Source organism: Pleuronectes platessa, chromosome 3 (genome assembly GCF_947347685.1).
Source record: "Pleuronectes platessa chromosome 3, fPlePla1.1, whole genome shotgun sequence".
In the NCBI taxonomy this organism is placed as follows: domain Eukaryota; kingdom Metazoa; phylum Chordata; class Actinopteri; order Pleuronectiformes; family Pleuronectidae; genus Pleuronectes; species Pleuronectes platessa.
In genome coordinates, this window is record NC_070628.1 from 27,283,185 (window position 1) to 27,303,063 (window position 19,879).

The window sequence follows — 19,879 nt, forward strand, 5'->3', positions numbered from 1 at the left end:
TTTAGCTCTAATTTATATCACTTTTTTATTTTAAGTATCCTGGGGCCCAGCTTGGTGCATTTGGATGCTGCTGGAAAACAGAAACAGAATATGTCGACAGTTGTTAAATGAACTGAAAATGAATGAGGAAACAGGTGGACAAAGCCTCCATTCATTGCGCATTTGTATGAAATCATGTGAATCATATACAGTAGCCATCGTTATGATCAAAATAGAACCTGAGGGAGTGTCTTTTGGGAGTCCAGGCTGATGAAGTCCATAGAAACTACAGAGACATTTGCATGCACAGATGCACAGTTGCATGCTCCGGTGAAAATACAGAGGAACTGCGGAGTCCAGTCTATATCTGAAAGCAGCTTATGTTCTTCTTTTCCTTTATTTGAGATAATTGTCACATTATTAAAGCAGGTTACATTAAAGGGCACTCAAGTAATTTAGTTTGGCACTTCTTTTTCTGAGATTTAAGAACTGAAGGAAAAGAGCCCCAAGTATCCAGAATTGGATCAAACTCAAAACATTGCCAGATTCGACGCTTCCCATAATGCTTCTCAGTAGTCTACTTTTGTTAGATCCTCTCTGCCACATACATGAAACTCTTTTTTTTGTGTGATAATCCTGTATGACGTGGAGTTTGCAATCGCTGACCTTTGTCCAAAGTCATAAGAAAGAGGAAACCTCTAAAGCAGAGGTCTTAAACAGGGGGTCGTGACATTTTTGGTTGATTAGACCATTTATTTATTTTTAAATTAAAAAAAAACGTTTTCCAACCAATTTTTCCCCCCATAAGTTTAAAGGTCTTTAAATACACATTAACATTAATCTGTGGATTATTTTAATGTCTCAGTGTTGTATGCAAGATGCATGTTTATAAATGCTATTGGCACGGCCACCCTGTACCTTGCATGTTTAAAATAAAAACATGAATTTAAGTGTATTATTTGAATAGCTTAGTATTGAATGCACAATAACAGGGTAGCTATGTTTTACATGGCACTAGGCCCAGTTTAATATAAAACATTTTTTTTTTACAATATATATAGTAGGGGGTCCCTGCTCCACCTCTCCATCAGTTAGGGGTCCTTGGCCTGAACAACTTTGAAGACCCCTGTTTAAAGCACTTTGATCCCGTGTGTTGTCTGTGAGGGTTGTGTTTGGACATTAGAACGGACTCCTTCAGGAGAATCTGTGTTCTTGGTTTTAAAAACCAGTTATAGAGGATGCCTCTGCAGTGAGTCATTAGTCTTGTGCTGCCTTAGGTGTGGAAAATATAATGCTAGAAAACTGAGTACTCTAGCTAATCCTCATGTCTGTAATCACACAATGCTTAAAGAAAGGCAACCAACACTCCACTCAGCTAACACCATTACCAACTCCTTCCTGTGTTATATGTATTAATTCAGTTATCATGTATGACCCCTTGGTTTGATGAACAGTTTAAAAAAAGACCTGCCTGATAAGTGGTGACAAGGAAGTCTGGGTTCTGAACAAGACATGAGTCAATGCTTTGTTTAAACCTAATTTGATTTATTGAACAATATCAATAAGAAAAACGAAAAATAAGAACAGGCATTGGTTATTACTTTTATACAAAACATCTGTGGTGGTGACGTGTGGAGAGAAACAGAAGCTCTAGTCCATCCTGGCCTTCAGGGTTCGTGTGGTGATCTTGTCTTTCTCACTGACAGACAAAAGAAAAGACTGTCAATTACAGCAAACCTGAAACTCCACCCGTCCTGAACCTGTATGTACGGTGTACTTGTTATTAGAGCTGTCAATCTTCCTCCATAGTCCCATTCCTATTTAATTTATTTATAATATTTGAATTATATAATTTTGAATGACATTTCTACTAAGATTTAGCCTATTATTTCAATGTACCATGTACGAAGCCGACCTCTAGAGATTCGGGTCTGTTCTATTTTCTCTGTGAGCTGAACAGAGTTCACAGCTAAACACAGTGAAAATAATCTGTTGATGGTCATTTAGACATGTGCGTGTGCAGGTGTGTCTCTTTCTTGGAACAAGGGTAAACTAAACCACATTGTAAACCATAAAGACAGCTCGCAGGAGAAGCACCATACTTGGGAACATTGCCTATGTGGACAGCAGCAGATCAACTAATTAATTAAATAAATACAAATATGCATTAAAATATTATACAGCATTTTAAGAGGATTGATTTAACTTAATATTCAAACAATATTGAGTCCCGATATTCCTTCCAACATCCCTACTTGTTATCACCGTACTTACATGACATTGACAACAACTCCCATTCCGGACACGGCATCCCTGTCAACTGCATTCAGCATCGCCTGGGAGATGGTCTCAAACAGGTCCTCTGGTGTCTGCAGGATCAAACAGACCTCTCTATCAAAGTCAAGAATTTTAACAAATTTTCCACTAAAGAACACCTGTAACCAGAATGGCGAAAACCTAGGTAAACCTTACAAGTTACCAGTACCAGAAAGGAGAGTGTCTCTAACAACTAGCCCCTTTGGTTCAAATGGAAAAGCCGACAATAGATTCATCAGCCATTGGCTGTGGAAAAAAACCCAAATCGATAGGTGCAAAACGCTTGTTCACACACAAAAACATTGGCATTAATTGCTGTTTAACATCCCCCAGACTTAACACAATACTCACCATGTCTGGCTCCCACAGGGATTCACACATGCCGTACATCTGCTCCGAACAGGTGCCACTCACAACAAAGTCTTCTGTCACCATGGGGCAACCAATCAGATCCAGAGAGCAGATGAATGGCTCAAAGGTTTTGGGATCGAGTCCAGCGATCACAGGCTCGATGTAGTACGGCCCAAACCTAACCAGAGCATCACACGTTAACATCACACTCTCTTTACTTTCCACCTGAACACAAGTGGACAGAATGAAGCTGAGCTCACTCACCTCTTTTCATACAGCAGGTTGGACACCATGCTCATGAAGGTCTTGGGCTTGATCTGGCGACCCTCCTTCAGTTCATACAGGTTCAGTCTGAATTTTAGCCTCTGGGATCTTCACTCAAGGGAAAAATGTGCAGTTACGTTTAGTGTTGTCATAGAGAAGCTGCCCATTTATCAGCCCTGATAGATTTTAAATTGTATGGTCCTGCAATTATCAATACTGTACAACTACAAATGTGTCTAACTTTATGATACAAGCACTTTCATGTGGAAATAAACTTGAGACTCTAGGTCTTTACTGGATCAGTGTTTGTTGGAACCAGTGTATACCATCATTTCACACTCACACTGTCTGAACATCAGTGGCCAGTCCAGCCAGCCCAATGTGCAGCCTGTCTCCCATGGGAAAGATCTTCTGGAAATCTGTGGTGACCATCTGAGCCTGAATGCCAAATCTTCGGTCCGCTGCTATCGCCACGCAGTTCTTCCCCCGCATGGCCATGACAGCCCCTCCATTGTAGGACATAATAGACTGTATGAAGAGAACAAGGAGACAGGTATGCCCATCAGCGATGAGTCGGTTAATAAATCATCTGATAGGCGATCACACTACTGATGAACCAAATCAATGGTGCTAGAAAAGGAAAAAGACAAGCAACCTAATTGTGTCAATGTGAAGCCTGCTTTTAATAAGTCTCTCACTTCGCCCTAATGATTCATTGGCCCACAGTTGATTGATTGAATAAGAAACTTTATTTTGCCTGATAGAGCAAATGATTGTAAGTCGAAGCCCTAAAATGTATTTGCAACATGAAGCATGTACTTAATATATCACACATTTAAGAGCACAAATATGTCCACTTCATTATTAATAACGTGCGTGTGAAAATATGCAGCTATTAGTTATTTCAAACTGACACGAATAAAATAAATGACAGTAACATTCTAATTGAGGCAGGATAGGTTAGCTCATGCATGCCAAGCTAGACAAATACTCAGCTTTCCGACTGTCCTTGGTTCTACTATTACATTTTAAGTTCTGTGCTGTTAACTGAAATATGTCTTAAAATTGAAGTGATTGATGTTTTAACTCTAACCTAGCGTTAAACTCGTTGCTAGAAAATAATCGCTTCCATAAAGTAGCATGCTAGAATTGCCTATGAGCTAACGTTAGCTTAGCCAAGCTATTGTAGCTGTGAGCCGTAATAACTGAATTGAAACCATTCTAGACAACAGGCTGTATACGGAGCATCTACTGTGTGCTGTTCTCACCATTGTGGCGGTGTTGTGGTGTTTTCCAATCTACCGGAACCTGGAAACTCTTCTCCTCAGCTATTGAGGAGCACTGTTGTTAGCTTCAGCTTCCCACAGTGACTACACGATTTGGAAACACTGAAATCACACTAACGTACTTTCACGGCGTCATCGCGTACTCAAAGGTAATTGGCAGGATGGACGTCGCTCAGTGCACAGCGCTGCGCCCATTGGACAACGAGGGGCACGTTGGTCCGCGCGTGCATAGTTTGGTTGAGGCGTGTTAAAAATGAAATTGAAACCGGTATATTTATTAAAATTGTCTTTTTATTCCAGCCAACTTCAGTCCTCTGATGATCCTCGGGCTAGCTATGCTACCAACACCTCGGTTCACGTCTCTGTAGGTTTTCTGCAAACTGAATATTAATAAATGACAACCTGAAAAAAGTAAGAGAAATCCTACTCTTTCCTCAAAAGTAAAGTTCGAACACTTATATAACTGGAACAAACATTAAGCTGACATGGACAAGCATTTATTCATATTTCTCCAACTGAAGCTACTGATTTTGGTAAAAAAAATTGGCTTCTCTATTCACTATTTACTAATTGATTGTGCTTGACACCGGGTGCTGAGATTATGAGGGATATACATGTTCTGAAAATGTTTTATAATATTCTGATAAAGGCAGCACTTGTGTTGAAAAGTAACCTGAGCTTTGTCATAGCGGACATGTCTGGCATGCAGGCAACAACACACAAGTCATGTTATGAAACCTGGATGTGATCAATTAAAAATATGATCTGAATATATAATTCCTCTTATGTTGTCATCATAACAACTAGTCTGTCAGAGCTGAGACCTGATGGTACACTAATGTTCCTGGTCTCTCTCTCTCTTTCCCTCTCCCCTATTTATCTGCCCACCCCAACCGGTTGAGGAAGATGGCCACACACATTGAGCTGTCATCCATGGAGGACCTCTACACCCAGCGGTGTAGGAAGAAGGCCAAGCGGATAATCAAAGACCCTATCACCCCAGCAATAAATATTTTGCCTGCTGCCATCTGGCCGACGGTACCGCAGCATCGGGCCCGCACCACCAGGCTCAGACAGTTTCATCCCCCAGGCCATAAGAATTTCAAACTCCTCCAATCTGCAATAATACCCCTAAACCAGCACCATAGAATATTTGCACTATTGTTTTTCTTTAGGTGTGTATATATATATATATATATATATATATATATATAAAAATTTCAATATTCTATTTTTTTTGCTGTAATATTCTGAGCATTGCTAGAAAAGACCCTGTTACACAAGCATTTCATTGTCAGTAACGGCTTAGTGTAATTATTGTGCATATGACAATAAACTCTTGAATCTGCTTCTGCTAAAGGTTTTATTAAGTGAGGAAAGTTTCTCTCTTCACAGTCACCAACATTTTCACTCTGTGGGAACTCTTGGGTTTCTCTTTCATATTTTTTTAAGTCTTGACCTTCTGTGTAAAGTGCCTTCAGATAATGTATATCATGATTTGGTGGTATACAAATACAATTTATTGAAGATTTGGTTTCAATATACAGTTAATGCAAGCAGAATCAGAATGGCAAAGTGACAACATGGGTTTTGCTTAATAAACAAACCAACAATGGCATAGTGGAGATGTTTTGGGGATTCTAGTTGCTACTAACAGTAACACACCAAGTAACAATCAAATGTAAAAAAACATTTGAAATAAAATCAGGTCGAATTTTTCTGTAAAAATAAAAACCCTATATTCTGTACAGAGTTCCGAAAACATGAAGCTTAAAAAGGACTTCCTAGAGTTTAACTAGAACAAATCAACCATCACAGACCGTTTGCTTTAGTTTGAAATATAAATTATTTTACCACTGTGGAATCTGCTTTTCATAATAAAAGTCAAGTGGTTCTCTGTTTGAACTCATGACAGACTTCCACCACACCATCCACCCTGAGTTCATTAGATATACAGATAGAGGAGTGGGTGGCGTACTCTTGCCAGGTTTTTTTAGTCACTTCATACACAGTGTAGTAAATGTGTGGCGTCTTCATCTCTTCAGGAAGTTACCCATGGAGGCTGGGGTCCTCTGAATGGAATGGATATTCCTCCTCACCCTGTCTTCTAAGGAAGAGCTGGCAGCGCTTTCCAACTTCATGTCACTGCAAAAGAACATGGTCAGTGTTATTGAGGGTAATGATTAAAACACGCAACCAAACCATTACTAGTGGATTTCAAACAGAATTATAGAAATTACTCCCGAAACATCACACCGTCGTGGTGCTCAGAAACTTACTGGATAAAGCCAGCATGGCGCTCATGCTTGACGCTCTTCTCCAGCTGCCGTTCCTGCTCCTCTTGCTTCTCGTATCTCTTCAGATTATTCTCTCTGTCCTCATCCCTCTGCTTGGCCTCGTTCATCATCTCCAGCCTCTTTCGCTCTAGTTCTTCTGCAGAGAGCTTCCTAAATCAGACAGAATTAGTTTTTACTGGAACTGATTCAGCATGATTGATTAAGACAATGCTCTGGAACACAGAGATCTCTGAAAACAGTATTTTCTCATTTCCTTGACCCAAACATCATAGTTACAGGAAGTACAAATCAATACATGCTTGGCTTTTGTCGCAGTGGCTTTGAAAAGCATTTGTACATTTCTAGAGCTTCGTTAATCCATGATAACCAGAACCACATTTTAGGACAATCGATGTGAGTGGTGGAACAAGCTCAAAAACTTGAAATCTATGTGCGCTTACAACTTTGAAATAAAAGTTCTGGCAAATAAGCAAAATGTATCATAGCAAGTTTTAGATTGAATTCCAACAAATAATATCATAATGGCAATATGAATGGCCCAGATCCATATACATGTGAAGATTTCAATCAAAACAATACAGGATTCTGTTTCTGAAGCTCTATGAACACATACTTAGACACGTGGTTTGTCTGTCTGCGATAACTCTTCGTCTGTGGGCTGGAAGCTTTGGGCTCCAACTTCCTGTCGCTTCTGTGTGAAGAAGAGGAGTGCGAGTGACTGTCCCTGGAGCTCCTGTGAGGTGATTGGGACCGGCTCCTGTCACGGCGCGAGTGATTGGAGGGAGCTGAGGACTGGTGATGTCTGCCAGCATGGAGCTGAGAGAAAGAAATATAATGTTAGGACTTATCGGGGTTCTGCTTGATTGAGAAGTGAATCTTTTAAGTCACACATTAGGTCTCTTATCCTTACTGACCAGTAGACCGTAGCCTGGAGGAGGAAGGGAACGATGCTTTGTGTTTGATGAAGAGTCATCTCGTGCGTGTGACCTAAAATATACAGACAATGATCAACACTATTGACTTAATTGAAATAATTGACTGAATCGTATGTGTTTATAGAAAACATGGTATCTTACATCATATGTTTAGCTGGTTGAACAGATTAATCCCATACACAGTAGATTTTCAAGTTATATCTTTAACAATCTCATTACCAACCTGTGTTTTTTCTCATCCTCCTCATCAGAGCTTGAATTTGAACTCCTTCTCTTGTGCTTCTTCTCCTTTCTCCTCTCTTTGTCTCCTTTCTTCTCCTTTTTTTCCTTCTTCCTCTTCTTTTTCTTGTCTTTCTTGTCCAGATTCTGGCGTAACTGTGAGAGAACCGATACAAAACTTATTTTTTATAACACAAGTGAAGGAAAGAACATTTGTCAAAAAATAATACAAATTTACAATCACAGAATTTTTTTTTAATTCATATTTAAATAGTAAATTTACCATTTCTTTGATCTTCCTCATCTTCACAGGATTAGTCAAGACTTCCCTTTTCTTTTCTTCTTCACGTTTCCTTCCGAACAAAAACAAAACATGAGCTAATTCGAAGCAGTGAAACATAATTTCAGCGGAAATTACGGTAAACTAACCTGATTTCAAAGAGGGGGTCTTCCCTGATCTTGGCAGCCAGGTCGAGGTTGGAGGCAGTGGTGGTTAAGTTGAAGATGGACCCAGGTAGGAGGCCGGTCTCAGCTGATGGACCGCTCTCTGGCTCCTCGTATTGGTCGGTGACCTGCTTGTCGATGGAACGTCCCAGCAGATACTCATCTCTGGACACCTGACCAGCAGGGCCCTGGTACATCCAGTCCAAGCGATCATCCTTCTTTCTGTCATCATACAATTCAAATAAAACATAATTAAGAGAATAGTCTTCTGTCTCAACCACCCAAAAAATTGGCGTTGATAATATGACAGAGAACTTACTTGATGGCACCACTTTGCTCTGCATATTTGGTCATTTCTTCTCGGGATCTTTCCTCTTTCAGCTCTTTCTGGAGCTCCTCCATCTTCTTGACTTCAGCCTCATGCTTCTGCTCTGCTTTCCAAACACGCTCAATGTTTTTCATAGTCTGGGGATGCCAGCTCTTTTTCAGATTCTGGCAGACGACAAATGAAAACAGTTTTTTGTTGTGTCAGCAAATACAATCAGGTGCTACATTTACTGTTCAGGTAGTTTTGAGTGGGTTTCACAGAATTAAACCGAAACAGTTTCAGTGGCAGAATGGGATCTGAAAAACCACATTAGTTACATTTTAATTTAGATTTTAATAAACATGACATCACACCACGCTGGCATTCCCCAACTCATTGGCATTAATGAATTAACCTAATGATAATATGAACAAAATTGATTATTCGCAATCCATAACACCTTCCGGTGAAATCTTGACTTTAACAACCGACTTTCGACTCTAATGCTAACAGTCATGCTAATATTAAGCTAACGTAACCTAGGTTGGCTGTTGATGTTAGTAATAGCTATTAAAATATCTGCTAATTCGAAGATTAAGAACATGAGTGTTACCGAAGTTAATTGTAGCTCGAAACAGTAAATAATATGTTTAAACATACGATGTGACTAGCGTATTGACCATTAATCAAACGAATATCTTTAAACATACACATTCTAAATGGAGTTTGGTGTGATCGGTCTCTAAACGATGGAGAAAGGGCCAATCGTGAATACAACATATTGTACTTACCAGGTCGCCTCCCCCCATCTTGAAATATTTGTCGTTTCAGTCCAAAAAGAAATTATACTGGTCAAATTTGTTGTTGATAAAAGGTGGAACAACGAAAGTTGAACGCGAGCTAAAAATCCGATCGCCAAGAGGTCAAAGAGTGACGTGTTTCCTGTTTGTCTAGTTTACTTCCGGTATGAACTCAAGGTTCTTCGTGGAAAATCAGTCAGACGGTAAATAAAATGGATACAGATATGTGCGCGGCTTTTAATGACATTTACATAACAAATTAATTGTTACAGTTGACGTGTTTGAATCGTAAATGTGCTTTGATCTCCCATGATCTTACAGTTAGATTTTTTGTCTGCACGTAAGTCCAACGTTCAATATGTTTAGGTCGGCGAAGAAGAAGAAGCTGATCCAGTAGATGGCGGTAATGCATTTTGAGGTTGGTTGCCACTCAATACAAACCGAACGGAGAAGATGAAGTTCCTCTCCCTTCTTTTCCCTTAAGATGTGTTGTGAACCCACAGAATCATCTCAACTAGAATGAAACCACATTTAAATCCAATAGATTTTGTATTAGTATCTGTACCAAATTGCAGCGCTCTTAAATATCCGTTTCCTAATCATTCCTGATTTTATTTATGAAGATACATTAATTATTTTATACAAAAGCAACTTTAATGTTGAAAAACACCCTCACCATATCAAAGAAAGTGAATTGTTTTTCCTGTATCTCTCCTTACCAATCTTTCTACCTAGTTTCCAGTAGTACTTCCATAATTCTGCTAATTAACAGAAACCTTTTTGTTGGAGGTTACGAAGCTACTACATTTATACAGTTAAGAATAATTATATCTTTAGATGTAAGAGCAGCATGTAATTGTACAGATTTTTTTTAATATTACCTACATTGCAATACTTGATTCATGATAAAATAATTAGAGACTCTAAAACTTTCAAAAATACTACTACTACTAATGATAATAATAATGATAATAATAGTAAAACTTCACAAAATAAATGGCCTCTTTGTCTTATCTTCTCCTGTAGATAAAGGTTCAACACAGACACAGAATATAGTTTTTTTATTTAATAAAGCACAATAATAGATTAAATACAAGTTATTACACCATGATGCTTAACTTAATAAAACATTTTGAACCTATTTTATAACAGTTGCCACAACTAAGGCATTTACTACAGCAACCAATTCGAAAAGGTGGTACATTTTGTTCTACTGAACATAATAAAAGAAAATATCACGGGCCTATCTATAATCACATCAACAAACATAATAATAATAGTCAATATGAAATAATTGACTAATGGTTAAGCACTATCTTCCTCATCTTATCTACTATACATAAATACAGCAACCATGAGCCTCCAATAATGCAGGCTCGCTAATGTAGAAATCTCAGCCTAATGTGTGTAATGGGTTACATACATCCTAATAGTGTCTTAAAGTGTAAAGCTGCTCTCACTGCTTGCTACAGAACTACTGATCATACAGGACTGATTATGAGGGTTAACTATCCAGAACAAATTAGCCTACCTAAACAATTTCTGCTGCGTGGGTTGTTCAAATTCCTTGTATTTCATACTCGACTGCCAACAGCACAGTCTCTCTCTGCACGTTGATCGAATAAATGGTTTGTCATATTGCAGCAAAGCATCTTGTCAAGTGATTTGTGTTCAGTTAAGCATGAAAAACCTGCAGCTTCAGACGGACCAACATCTGTTAATAAAATGTGTTGAGAGACTGGGAATATGGCTTGAACCGACATGCAAATGATTATCAAGGTGATGATGTTTGAGAAAACTGTGTACAGTCACTGATTGAGGTGCACAGGGATAGTATTGGAAGTGGTTTGCTTCCTCGAGGTCGGGTCCTTTCGATTTTCTGTTGCACATTTGTGTTATCAAAAATATTATCTATTCTTTTTGCCACTTCGGGGCATCCGAACAAGTTGTAAACACAACATTGACACATTATCACCACATGAAACTGTAATGGCGAACAGTTGCCAAAATGGCACATGCAGCAGAAACAAAGCAACCATAGCACTGATGTCGCGCTTTGGTTTTGTTCTTCTGCTCTTTAGCTGCTGTACAGTGTACTCCATCTCTGGCTGTTGGTGGCTTCACCTGTTGCTTGCTGTTGAAGACAGCGTCGATGAGAGCAGTGTGACTGAACCGGCAACAGTAAAGTTGTGGCTGCTCAAATATGATTAAAGTGAGAGGAACTGGAGTAAGATGATAATCTGTTAGTTTGTCACTATGATCAACACCTTTCACATTACACAGTCATTTGATCCTTTTGTTTAACAATATATTAATAAGTGCAGCTTTAAACCTGGGACTGCATTGTCCGCTGGATGAAGGTACGTTCCCCTACCCATGATGTAATGAAGTTCTGCTTTGTGCTGGAAGTTTCATTCATCACCAACAGCTTGTTGTGTTGACAGGGTGGATCTGTGGAATTGTGTTTATATCAGCATGTCCCAACAGAAACAAGGATTTTTTAACCCAGGCAGAATTTTTCCCCATGCCCGACTCCATCTTCTTGTTCTTACCCAACAGCAGCAGAGGCGCCATCTCCAGCTGCTGGGAACACTTCTAAATTAGGATTTGTGAGATTATTTATTCCCACATCATAATTTAGTGGTTTCTTTGCTTTGTTCTGTTCCATCCAGTAACCTGAATGTTTATCATATGATACATATTGTATTATATTATATTGTATTATATTATATTATATTATATCAGGATCACATCACATTAGTTTTCATTGTGGACACTGTCGCAGCACAGCATTGTTGTTTGTACTCTCCTTTTGTTTATATACTATTTTAATTACTTAAATACCAGCATACACAAACCCAGTTCGGTGGCATGCCTGTTGAGTATCTAAATGCCAATTGACCTTTTAAAAATGAGAAAAAGCTGTTATTATATTCCAGTGTCTCATAACAAATTACACAGTAGGCTGCACTCATATGGCGACATGTGAGTGCATGTCGCACTCACATGCACAAATAGACAAATAGAAAAAAATGTCATTGTCTACTAGGTGCGCCTTTGAGTGATTGATTTCATTGTAAACAAGTTAACAAGCCACCTTCAGTGGGACTGTAGCTCTAGCAGCAATGAAAGTCTAGCAACTAATGGCAGCTTTAGCTCGGTTGCCTGCTCAGCCACTTTCCACCTAAAGTAAACAGAGCGGAAACTTTGATCCATGCCTTAAACTCATGCTTTCTCCGTTTGTTATAACGTTTAGGTTCACTGAGTTGGCCCAGTTGATAAATTCACAGGACCGTGTGGATTCCTTCCAGCTTGCATTAGTGAAAGTCCAAACTTTTCTTCTTTTCTCTATTCTATTGTGAAACTATGACACCACTTATGACAGACGTGTGACAGAACTGATGGTGAACCTTTGATATAAGATGAAGTTAGCTGGACTGCCCTGTCACACTAGAGACTGACGGGTCTGTCTCACATTTCAGCTTCATCGGAGGCTCTGTGGTGTCGGACACAGACACGTTTGAGGATGACTGAGGGGGAGTGGATGCATCAAAGCCCTTCTCCATCCTGCCATCTCCATTTACCCTCTCCTCCCCGTGTCCTGGCGGGGACTCGTGTGTACGCATGTGCTTGGCCAGGTGGTCGTTGCGCATAAAGACTCTGGGGCATAATGCACAGCTGAACTTCTTGGCTCCTGTGTGCGTCTGCAGGTGGCGCTGGAGTTCATCAGAGCGTGTGAATCTCTTTCCACAGAAGAGCCAGTTGCAGACAAACGGCCGGTCTCCGCTGTGCCATCGTAGGTGCGCCTTCAAATGGGAGGTCTTAGCATAGGCCTTTCCGCAGCCGGGGATGTGGCAGTTGTGCATGTGCTTCCTTCTGCTGTCATCAGTGCTCTGGCCCAGCTGCTCGGCATGGACACAGTTAGGGCAACGACACTGGGCCTGACCGGCGCCTCTGGAAGAGGAGCGGCGCTGGGGCTTGGGACGGGCAGATACAGAGGTCTCTTGCGGATCCTCAAGAGAATATGGGTCTTGCTGCAGCATTTCAGAGGCCATTGGCTCCATCTTGAAGCCATCCTGGGGGTAGAGGTGAGGCGAGTGTGAGGCAGGAGCATGTTGAGCTGAAGACAGGTTGCACAGCTGTGGGTCAGAGCCATAGGGCCCTAAAGATGGCTGCAACCCCATGGAACTCCCTGGACTCACTGAAGGCAAACCTACACCCTGGCCCGTCTGCAGGTCTATCCAGCTGCCTGGTTGGACATCCCTGTGGAGGTCCCACCACGAGGGGATGTTCATGTCTTCTGAACTGCCACTAGGTGGGGCTGTCCGTAACCAGGGCTCGTAAGGGTGGGCCATGTGAGCAGTTGGTGCAGGTGCAGGATTGTTGAAAAGGTCAGCCGCTCAAGTGTTGTATCTTTCTGGTATGGCTGAGAAGATTACCACATACGGGAACGGTAATGCATTGAAATCCCCTAAAGAAAGAAAGAACAGAGAAATAGTTAAGTCTTCAAATCTCTCATCTCTTTCTCAGTTAAATTTTGACGATGACTTCACTGAACCAAAAGCTGCAACTTTGAAGTCTTGAGGTCATTTTTCTCAATCTGACAGACTTTGAAGTCATGCAGCTTGTGGCCTAAATCCTCCTGTCTACAACATTTATATGGCCAGCCCCGAGCACACCCCCTTCATAGCCATGGATACTGGCGTTCTCACGCTGCGTGGCCGAGGAGGCAGAAGAGAGGGGGAGACAGACGTGTCCAGGCAGAGGCCTGCCACATGCATCCGCTGCCAGGTACTTCCCATGGAGGACAGTCAAAGACACGCGCAAAGAAAACAACATCATCGGCCCCTTAGCAGAGGTAGTGGCAGTGGTGGGGGGAGATAAATGCTTGCTAGATCGGGGGGAGGGCCGAGTGAGAAGGGGAGTGTTGACAGGAGAGCAGTTTGGTGAAGGAAGAAGTTCCAGGGAGGTATGGCTGCAGGCCAAAGTCTATTTGTACGTCTCAGAGGTTTGTGAAGATGAAACCTGGCAGACAGGAGAACCAGTTTTTTTATGAATCACACATGATTTACAACAACAGCCCTCAAGCTAAAGCTACAAAAGGAGCCCCGTAAAATGCCCCGCCTCCTACACACTGGCAGCAGAATGCATCAGCAGTTGCAGCCTGACGGCATTCATGAGAATGGGAGTCCAACAATAACACGCGAACAATTCCTTTATGTGTATAATTATGGGCACATGCTCTGAAACAGCATCCTGTCCCCAACACGCTCCAGATATGTACAATAGTACATATCTCAAAAGCGTCAGTTAGCCATCCCACGGAGGAGGTGGGGCTCTAATTTTTAAGGGTGACACAAAGCTTGTTAAAAAGCTTGAAAATTTCTGACAGAAGGTACCAGCCTAAAGGACTCGGCTCCAAACATGTCCTAGCCCCAAACAATCTTGTTGACTTCCACCACACCCCCATCACATCTACAATTATCTTTACAGCAGGAAACAGTAAAGTAGTCTGAAGCTTTAGAGACTGGTATCTTAGTCTCAAGATCAGTTGGTTTACTACTACTACTACCATATCTCACCTTACACACTACACAAGCTCAACTGCATGACAGACATCACGTTTGATATGTGGATCCATCAGAGGCATGTGGTTCATCTTACAGGTGCTGTCACTCTGACAGTGAGACACCCCCTGAGAAGATGTCAATTTGTTAATTTTGCTAAACCAACAGGATTACACATCTTCACAGCTTGAGTCAAAACCACTCAGAGATGCTTTCTGGTTGCAATAAAATCGTAAAGCAATTAGCTTGAAATACCCTAATGAAAGGTCTGCTGCTAAAGGCCAAGCTGATTTATTTCATGGCGGCCTGGAGCCATAAGTAGTGCTCTGTAATTTTTTGGGAATGCGACTCAGACGCACAGCAAAATGGTCCAACCCAACTCTGTTCTTACTTTAAAACCGTAAACAAACCTAGACAGCACCAACCTCCTCTCTTTGCATAAGTGCTGGGAGCGTTGTGAGCTCTGGAGGGAAACAGCTGGCATAGGGGGGCCCCCAGGGGGGGGCGGCAGCCTGGGAGGAGCAGGATGGTACAGAGCAATGACAGAGCTCTGGTCATAAAACCTGCCCGACCAAGACCCAGCACAGCCCCCGGTTAACAAGGCTGCCATCAGCACAAAGAGGGACGATGAAGAATGAACTCCATCTGTGATTTTTTTTTTTTATCTCAACACAGTTGCTCTCATGGATGTGATTTTCAAATATTTCCAAATTTGGAAACCTACTAACTAGGCTTTTCCAAAAGTGGCTCCCCTTTTCAGCCTTCTTAATTTGCTCGTTATTGTTTTAACATGAATTTATTTTGAAGTCCGTTTAACAGCATCATTTACTGTTCCAGTAAAATCCTGCGTCCATCCACCAAATGTCTCCTAGCCCACCTTATCTTATCACAGTGGTAGAATAACACAATGGGAACAGCGATGCTGACTGTCTGTGTTTGGACACTCCAAACAGACTACTCTGAGTTAAATGGCATTTACAAGTAGTTTGTTTTAACTTGCTCAGAGTACAAGATGGGTGCAGCAGAACACAACGGTTGAGCAGGGGTCAGGTCAGTTGACAGAGGGACTGTGGCGAAGTGCATTAACAAGGGGATAGAATCGGACTTTACAGCTATAACGTGCAGTGTTTGGATTTAAACTACAATGTCCCCTGCACACGATCAGGATGGTGACATACAGAGTTGGAGATGTAAGGTTTATCAGTGTCTCTGTAGTTTAACTATGATTGAGAGCAGAGTCAGTTTAGATATGGATGACAGCTTTACATCCTCAGTGATTTAAGGGTATCTGTCTGATGCTGATTTATACACGGTTGTGTAAAATTCCGTCTTTGCAGCATATTTTACTACAATTTGTACAAGCTGCTGGTGTTGTTTTCCCTTACAGCAACATTTAACATCATTTTGTATCCTTCTGTGGACAAAGTGCAAACAGATATCTATTTCACATGTGATTGACAAAGTGTTGTGAGTCACCATTATCTGCAACTTAAAGTCTGAGTGCTGGCTCTGAAACTCAGACTTTTTTCATTGTAGAAATACACAAAAAGCAGTTGCCATGTGAACACAATTCTATGTGCTCTATATGTTTCAGTATTTATGTCTTAATGCTCAGCAGGATTAAATATCAACGATACAGACAGGATTTATTCCACAATGAGATGGCACCTAAGTGTGGCAGTAAAAATACACATACATAATGTTAAATTTAACTAGTGTAGCTATCAATATGGTCAAGATACACACATACAATCATGGAAAGTTAAGAACTTATGTTAAGATGTTAAGTACATTTTATGCTATTTCTTGTAATATATATGCCATATATACTGCCATTCAATTTCTTAAAGTTTATTTTACACATAGATGCACATTTTATACGTAAGAATTTCTTTAAAAGATAATAAATTTGTTGTCGTCCCACATTATACAAAGTAATTAAAATTACTTCACCTCACCTCCAGACATTACAGCTCAAATCATCATTAATAATGATCCGATAATTTGATAATATAATAACACTCACTGATGCCATTCCGAATGATGTTTTTTTTTTTTTCATTTTTAAAACTGTACCTACACTTTAAGTACCTTGAATATAGAACTTGAATATTTACAGTGTGGTATTTATACTTTTAATTAAAAGTAAATAGTATATCTTAATAGTGGCTGCATTTGAAATACTTATCCATCACCACAATCAATCGGTTGAATGAAACCCTTCCCTAAAAATAAACAAATATTTAATAACATTTTTTTTTTATATTATTATTTTCCCTGAAAGTCTTCTGTGGAATTTACTCTCTATAGTGCCTTTTATTGTACAATCTGGGAAATGCTTAATTTCTCCCAGGTTTTCTTTTGAATCAGGTTTGTTGTGAGAAAGAATTCTACTCTTAATAACCCAAATAATTTTATAGCAGGAAAAATAGACACAAAAATGACTAAAGATCACAATTTAAAATTAACAGAAACGAATGTGTAGACTTTCTCAACATCCGAGATTTGCTTCTTGCATCTTAACCAGGATTCTCCCTCCGTTGTGGAACATTTCAAACGACACATTATTTAAACTTACTAAGACGTTAATAAATAAATTCTGAGTAAATGATATAGCAGGCGACATCCAATTAAAACTTACCCTTCCACACAGAAAGGTCAGTCTGCTCGAGTTTAGCTGCAGAAAATGGTCAGTTAAACATAATCCACACGTTGATGATTTGGTACCTGAAAAACCTGGACTTTATATTTATACATCAACACATAAGTAAACATAACACAATAATTACACAAACTGAAATAAAGGACATTATTTCTAAGTCTGATTACAGCTCTCCAGGCACTGAAGTTAAAGGGATTTATAGTGTGTATGTTGAGTTTATTAACTGATCTGTTTGTTTTAACACCTTACTAACTTTATTTTATCTTATTTAGTGAAGGGACTTGAACTTCTCTGTATCTGAATTCAAGCCCAAAGGATGTGGCTGTATCATAATGAATTATCAATGATATACTGTAATCTCTTGTAGTATGAATGAAGATCATTTGATTCATAACCCACATGTCCTAGTATAAACAGATGCGTAAGAGTGATAGAGATAATCAAACTCCTGAGTTACCTGTCGTCTCTTGGAGCTGCTGCTGCTGCTGCTGTTATTTTCTTTTTGGAACGTTGGAGCCCTGTGTGAAGAAAGGCGGTCTCAGCTCAGCTCTGTCGCTTCTCCCCTGCGTAGAAACGTGCCCGGAGAGAAATAATATCCTCATCATATTTCAGCGGCTCCAGTTGAAGGACACTCGCAGGTAGACAGTATTCTCTGCACTGACTCACTCTGGGATCACGTTCGAGTCTTTGAGGCTCTCCAGGCTCCGCCCCCGGCTGCTCCGTGTGGTCCCCGGCTCGGGATGCGTCCTCGGCGGCTTCAAGTGAGGAAGTTGCTCCATGCGAGACAACACAGGTGCCAATATTGGAGGTGCAAGTACTTTTACTGTATATAAGTACAAACCTGAGGTACTGGTACTCGTACCTCTATTCCACTGCAGTTCAGATAAGAGTATTGTGCTTTCTTTTGACTTTACTATCGTTATTTGATAAGCTACTAGTTTCTTTACCAAAGGGGGAACACTCGGGCCAGAGGTCAATGGCATGGTCAATGACTGGATCATTTCTAAATGAGTATTTCAATTGAACAATCGCCTAATCCTTAATAATTAAATAATTGAATTACACTCTTACAATCTCTACCAAGATCTTTCATGAAACACTTGATGAGCTAATGCTATAAGACTCGTATAGATAAAAGTCAACAGTATAGCTACAGACAGATCAGCTGCAATCCTGAAATGCTACTTAATGCATCAATAATACTATTGTCCTATAGGTAAAATACTCACAGGATCCATTTATTTATTTTACTCTATTGGCTACCTTTGGTACTTTTCTTATAATCACATAAAATCTTTAAAAAAATGTGATATCTTTAAAGAACTGTTACTCCACTGGTTCCCAAACGGGGAAGATTATAAATAATCAATTTTAATTTAATTAAGCGATTCTGTTTGAAGTCTGAGAACAACTGTTAATCCGTAAAGTCTAAAAGTCAGAACCTTAAGAAGTCAACAAAATTATTACTGGGATAATGACAAGTTGAGCTGAGGAACATCCACTTTGTATCAGCTGGGAAATTGACTCGTCGAAGACAAGGATTTATTCTGATGAAGATCAAACTTTATTTTATCAATAGGTACAAATAGATTCAGCAAGTTTAACAAACATCAGTGATCACAGCATACGTGCAAGAGTTAGGGACTTTCAAATAATAGTTTGATGTGAAAATATGAAATCAAAGATCACTTGCTAGCATTTTTTATTGTACGACCCCTCCCCCCTCCCTGAGAAAGAGAGTAAATGATCATTTCTGTCAAAATACAACGTCTGTATTTCCTTTTACGTAATTGATATGAGGAGATGATATTCAGTTTGTTAAATAAACTATACACATAATTTTAAACATCATATTTGCAGCAGCATTATTTCAAAACTACAGAGTATTTGTTACTTCACATAAATACAGCACATTATTTATTTGACATCAGGTAGAAGGTACATCATAATGACTTATCAGTTTACACTTTATCGTTATATGGATGTATCATCTTTACATGTTGTACAGCACTGATGCAGTGACCGAGTCAGGGTGGTGACCACAGAGTGTTGAGACCTGGAAATCCTTTGATTGCAGACGCTCCTGAGAGGTGGTTTGACCCAGGCTACAACACATGCACAACACGCACATCTGAATATCTTACTTGGCAAAAAATAAATAAGAAAAACAATCACTTCTGTGCGCACAAGTTCTGCCAATCAAATCATGTGGACCCTTCAAAGAAACAGATCACATAAGAATTAACTATTTTAAATAAACTGTTGTATAATGTTTACGCCAAAAGTAGATTTTTTTTCCTCGTGATTCTTGTAACATACCACAGTTTGTTTTCTAAGTTACTTTGAATGTACATTACACGTTTAATAGTTTTTAACATCATCTTCCTTTGAGTTTTTTTTATTTTGTCTCCTCGCTGAGTTAATTCCTTTCCTGTCACGGCATGTTTGTGGA

General features: G+C 39.9%; 3 protein-coding genes across 3 annotated transcripts; all 3 read right to left on the bottom strand.

Annotated features, from left to right (window-relative positions):
- Positions 1-1,503: 1,503 nt before the first annotated feature.
- Positions 1,504-4,330, bottom strand: psmb3 (proteasome 20S subunit beta 3). Its single transcript, XM_053418557.1, has 6 exons — positions 4,179-4,330; positions 3,254-3,438; positions 2,911-3,018; positions 2,647-2,824; positions 2,254-2,348; positions 1,504-1,678 (listed from the first exon to the last, which is right to left on the bottom strand). The coding sequence occupies exons 1-6, from the start codon at positions 4,179-4,181 to the stop codon at positions 1,630-1,632; spliced, it is 618 nt and encodes a 205-aa protein (XP_053274532.1). The 5' UTR covers positions 4,182-4,330; the 3' UTR covers positions 1,504-1,629.
- Positions 4,331-5,693: 1,363 nt separating this feature from the next.
- On the bottom strand, positions 5,694-9,357 carry cwc25 (CWC25 spliceosome associated protein homolog). The gene is made up of 9 exons (XM_053419156.1): positions 9,190-9,357; positions 8,411-8,583; positions 8,077-8,313; positions 7,931-8,000; positions 7,652-7,803; positions 7,408-7,480; positions 7,107-7,309; positions 6,476-6,643; positions 5,694-6,341 (listed from the first exon to the last, which is right to left on the bottom strand). Exons 1-9 carry the CDS (start codon positions 9,205-9,207, stop codon positions 6,230-6,232), a joined length of 1,206 nt encoding a protein of 401 aa, XP_053275131.1. The 5' UTR covers positions 9,208-9,357; the 3' UTR covers positions 5,694-6,229.
- An 887-nt stretch (positions 9,358-10,244) lies between these two features.
- Positions 10,245-18,121, bottom strand: LOC128437124 (transcription factor Sp6). The gene is made up of 2 exons (XM_053419157.1): positions 17,885-18,121; positions 10,245-13,669 (listed from the first exon to the last, which is right to left on the bottom strand). Exon 2 carries the CDS (start codon positions 13,551-13,553, stop codon positions 12,627-12,629), a length of 927 nt encoding a protein of 308 aa, XP_053275132.1. The 5' UTR covers positions 13,554-13,669; positions 17,885-18,121; the 3' UTR covers positions 10,245-12,626.
- Between the last annotated feature and the right edge of the window lie 1,758 nt (positions 18,122-19,879).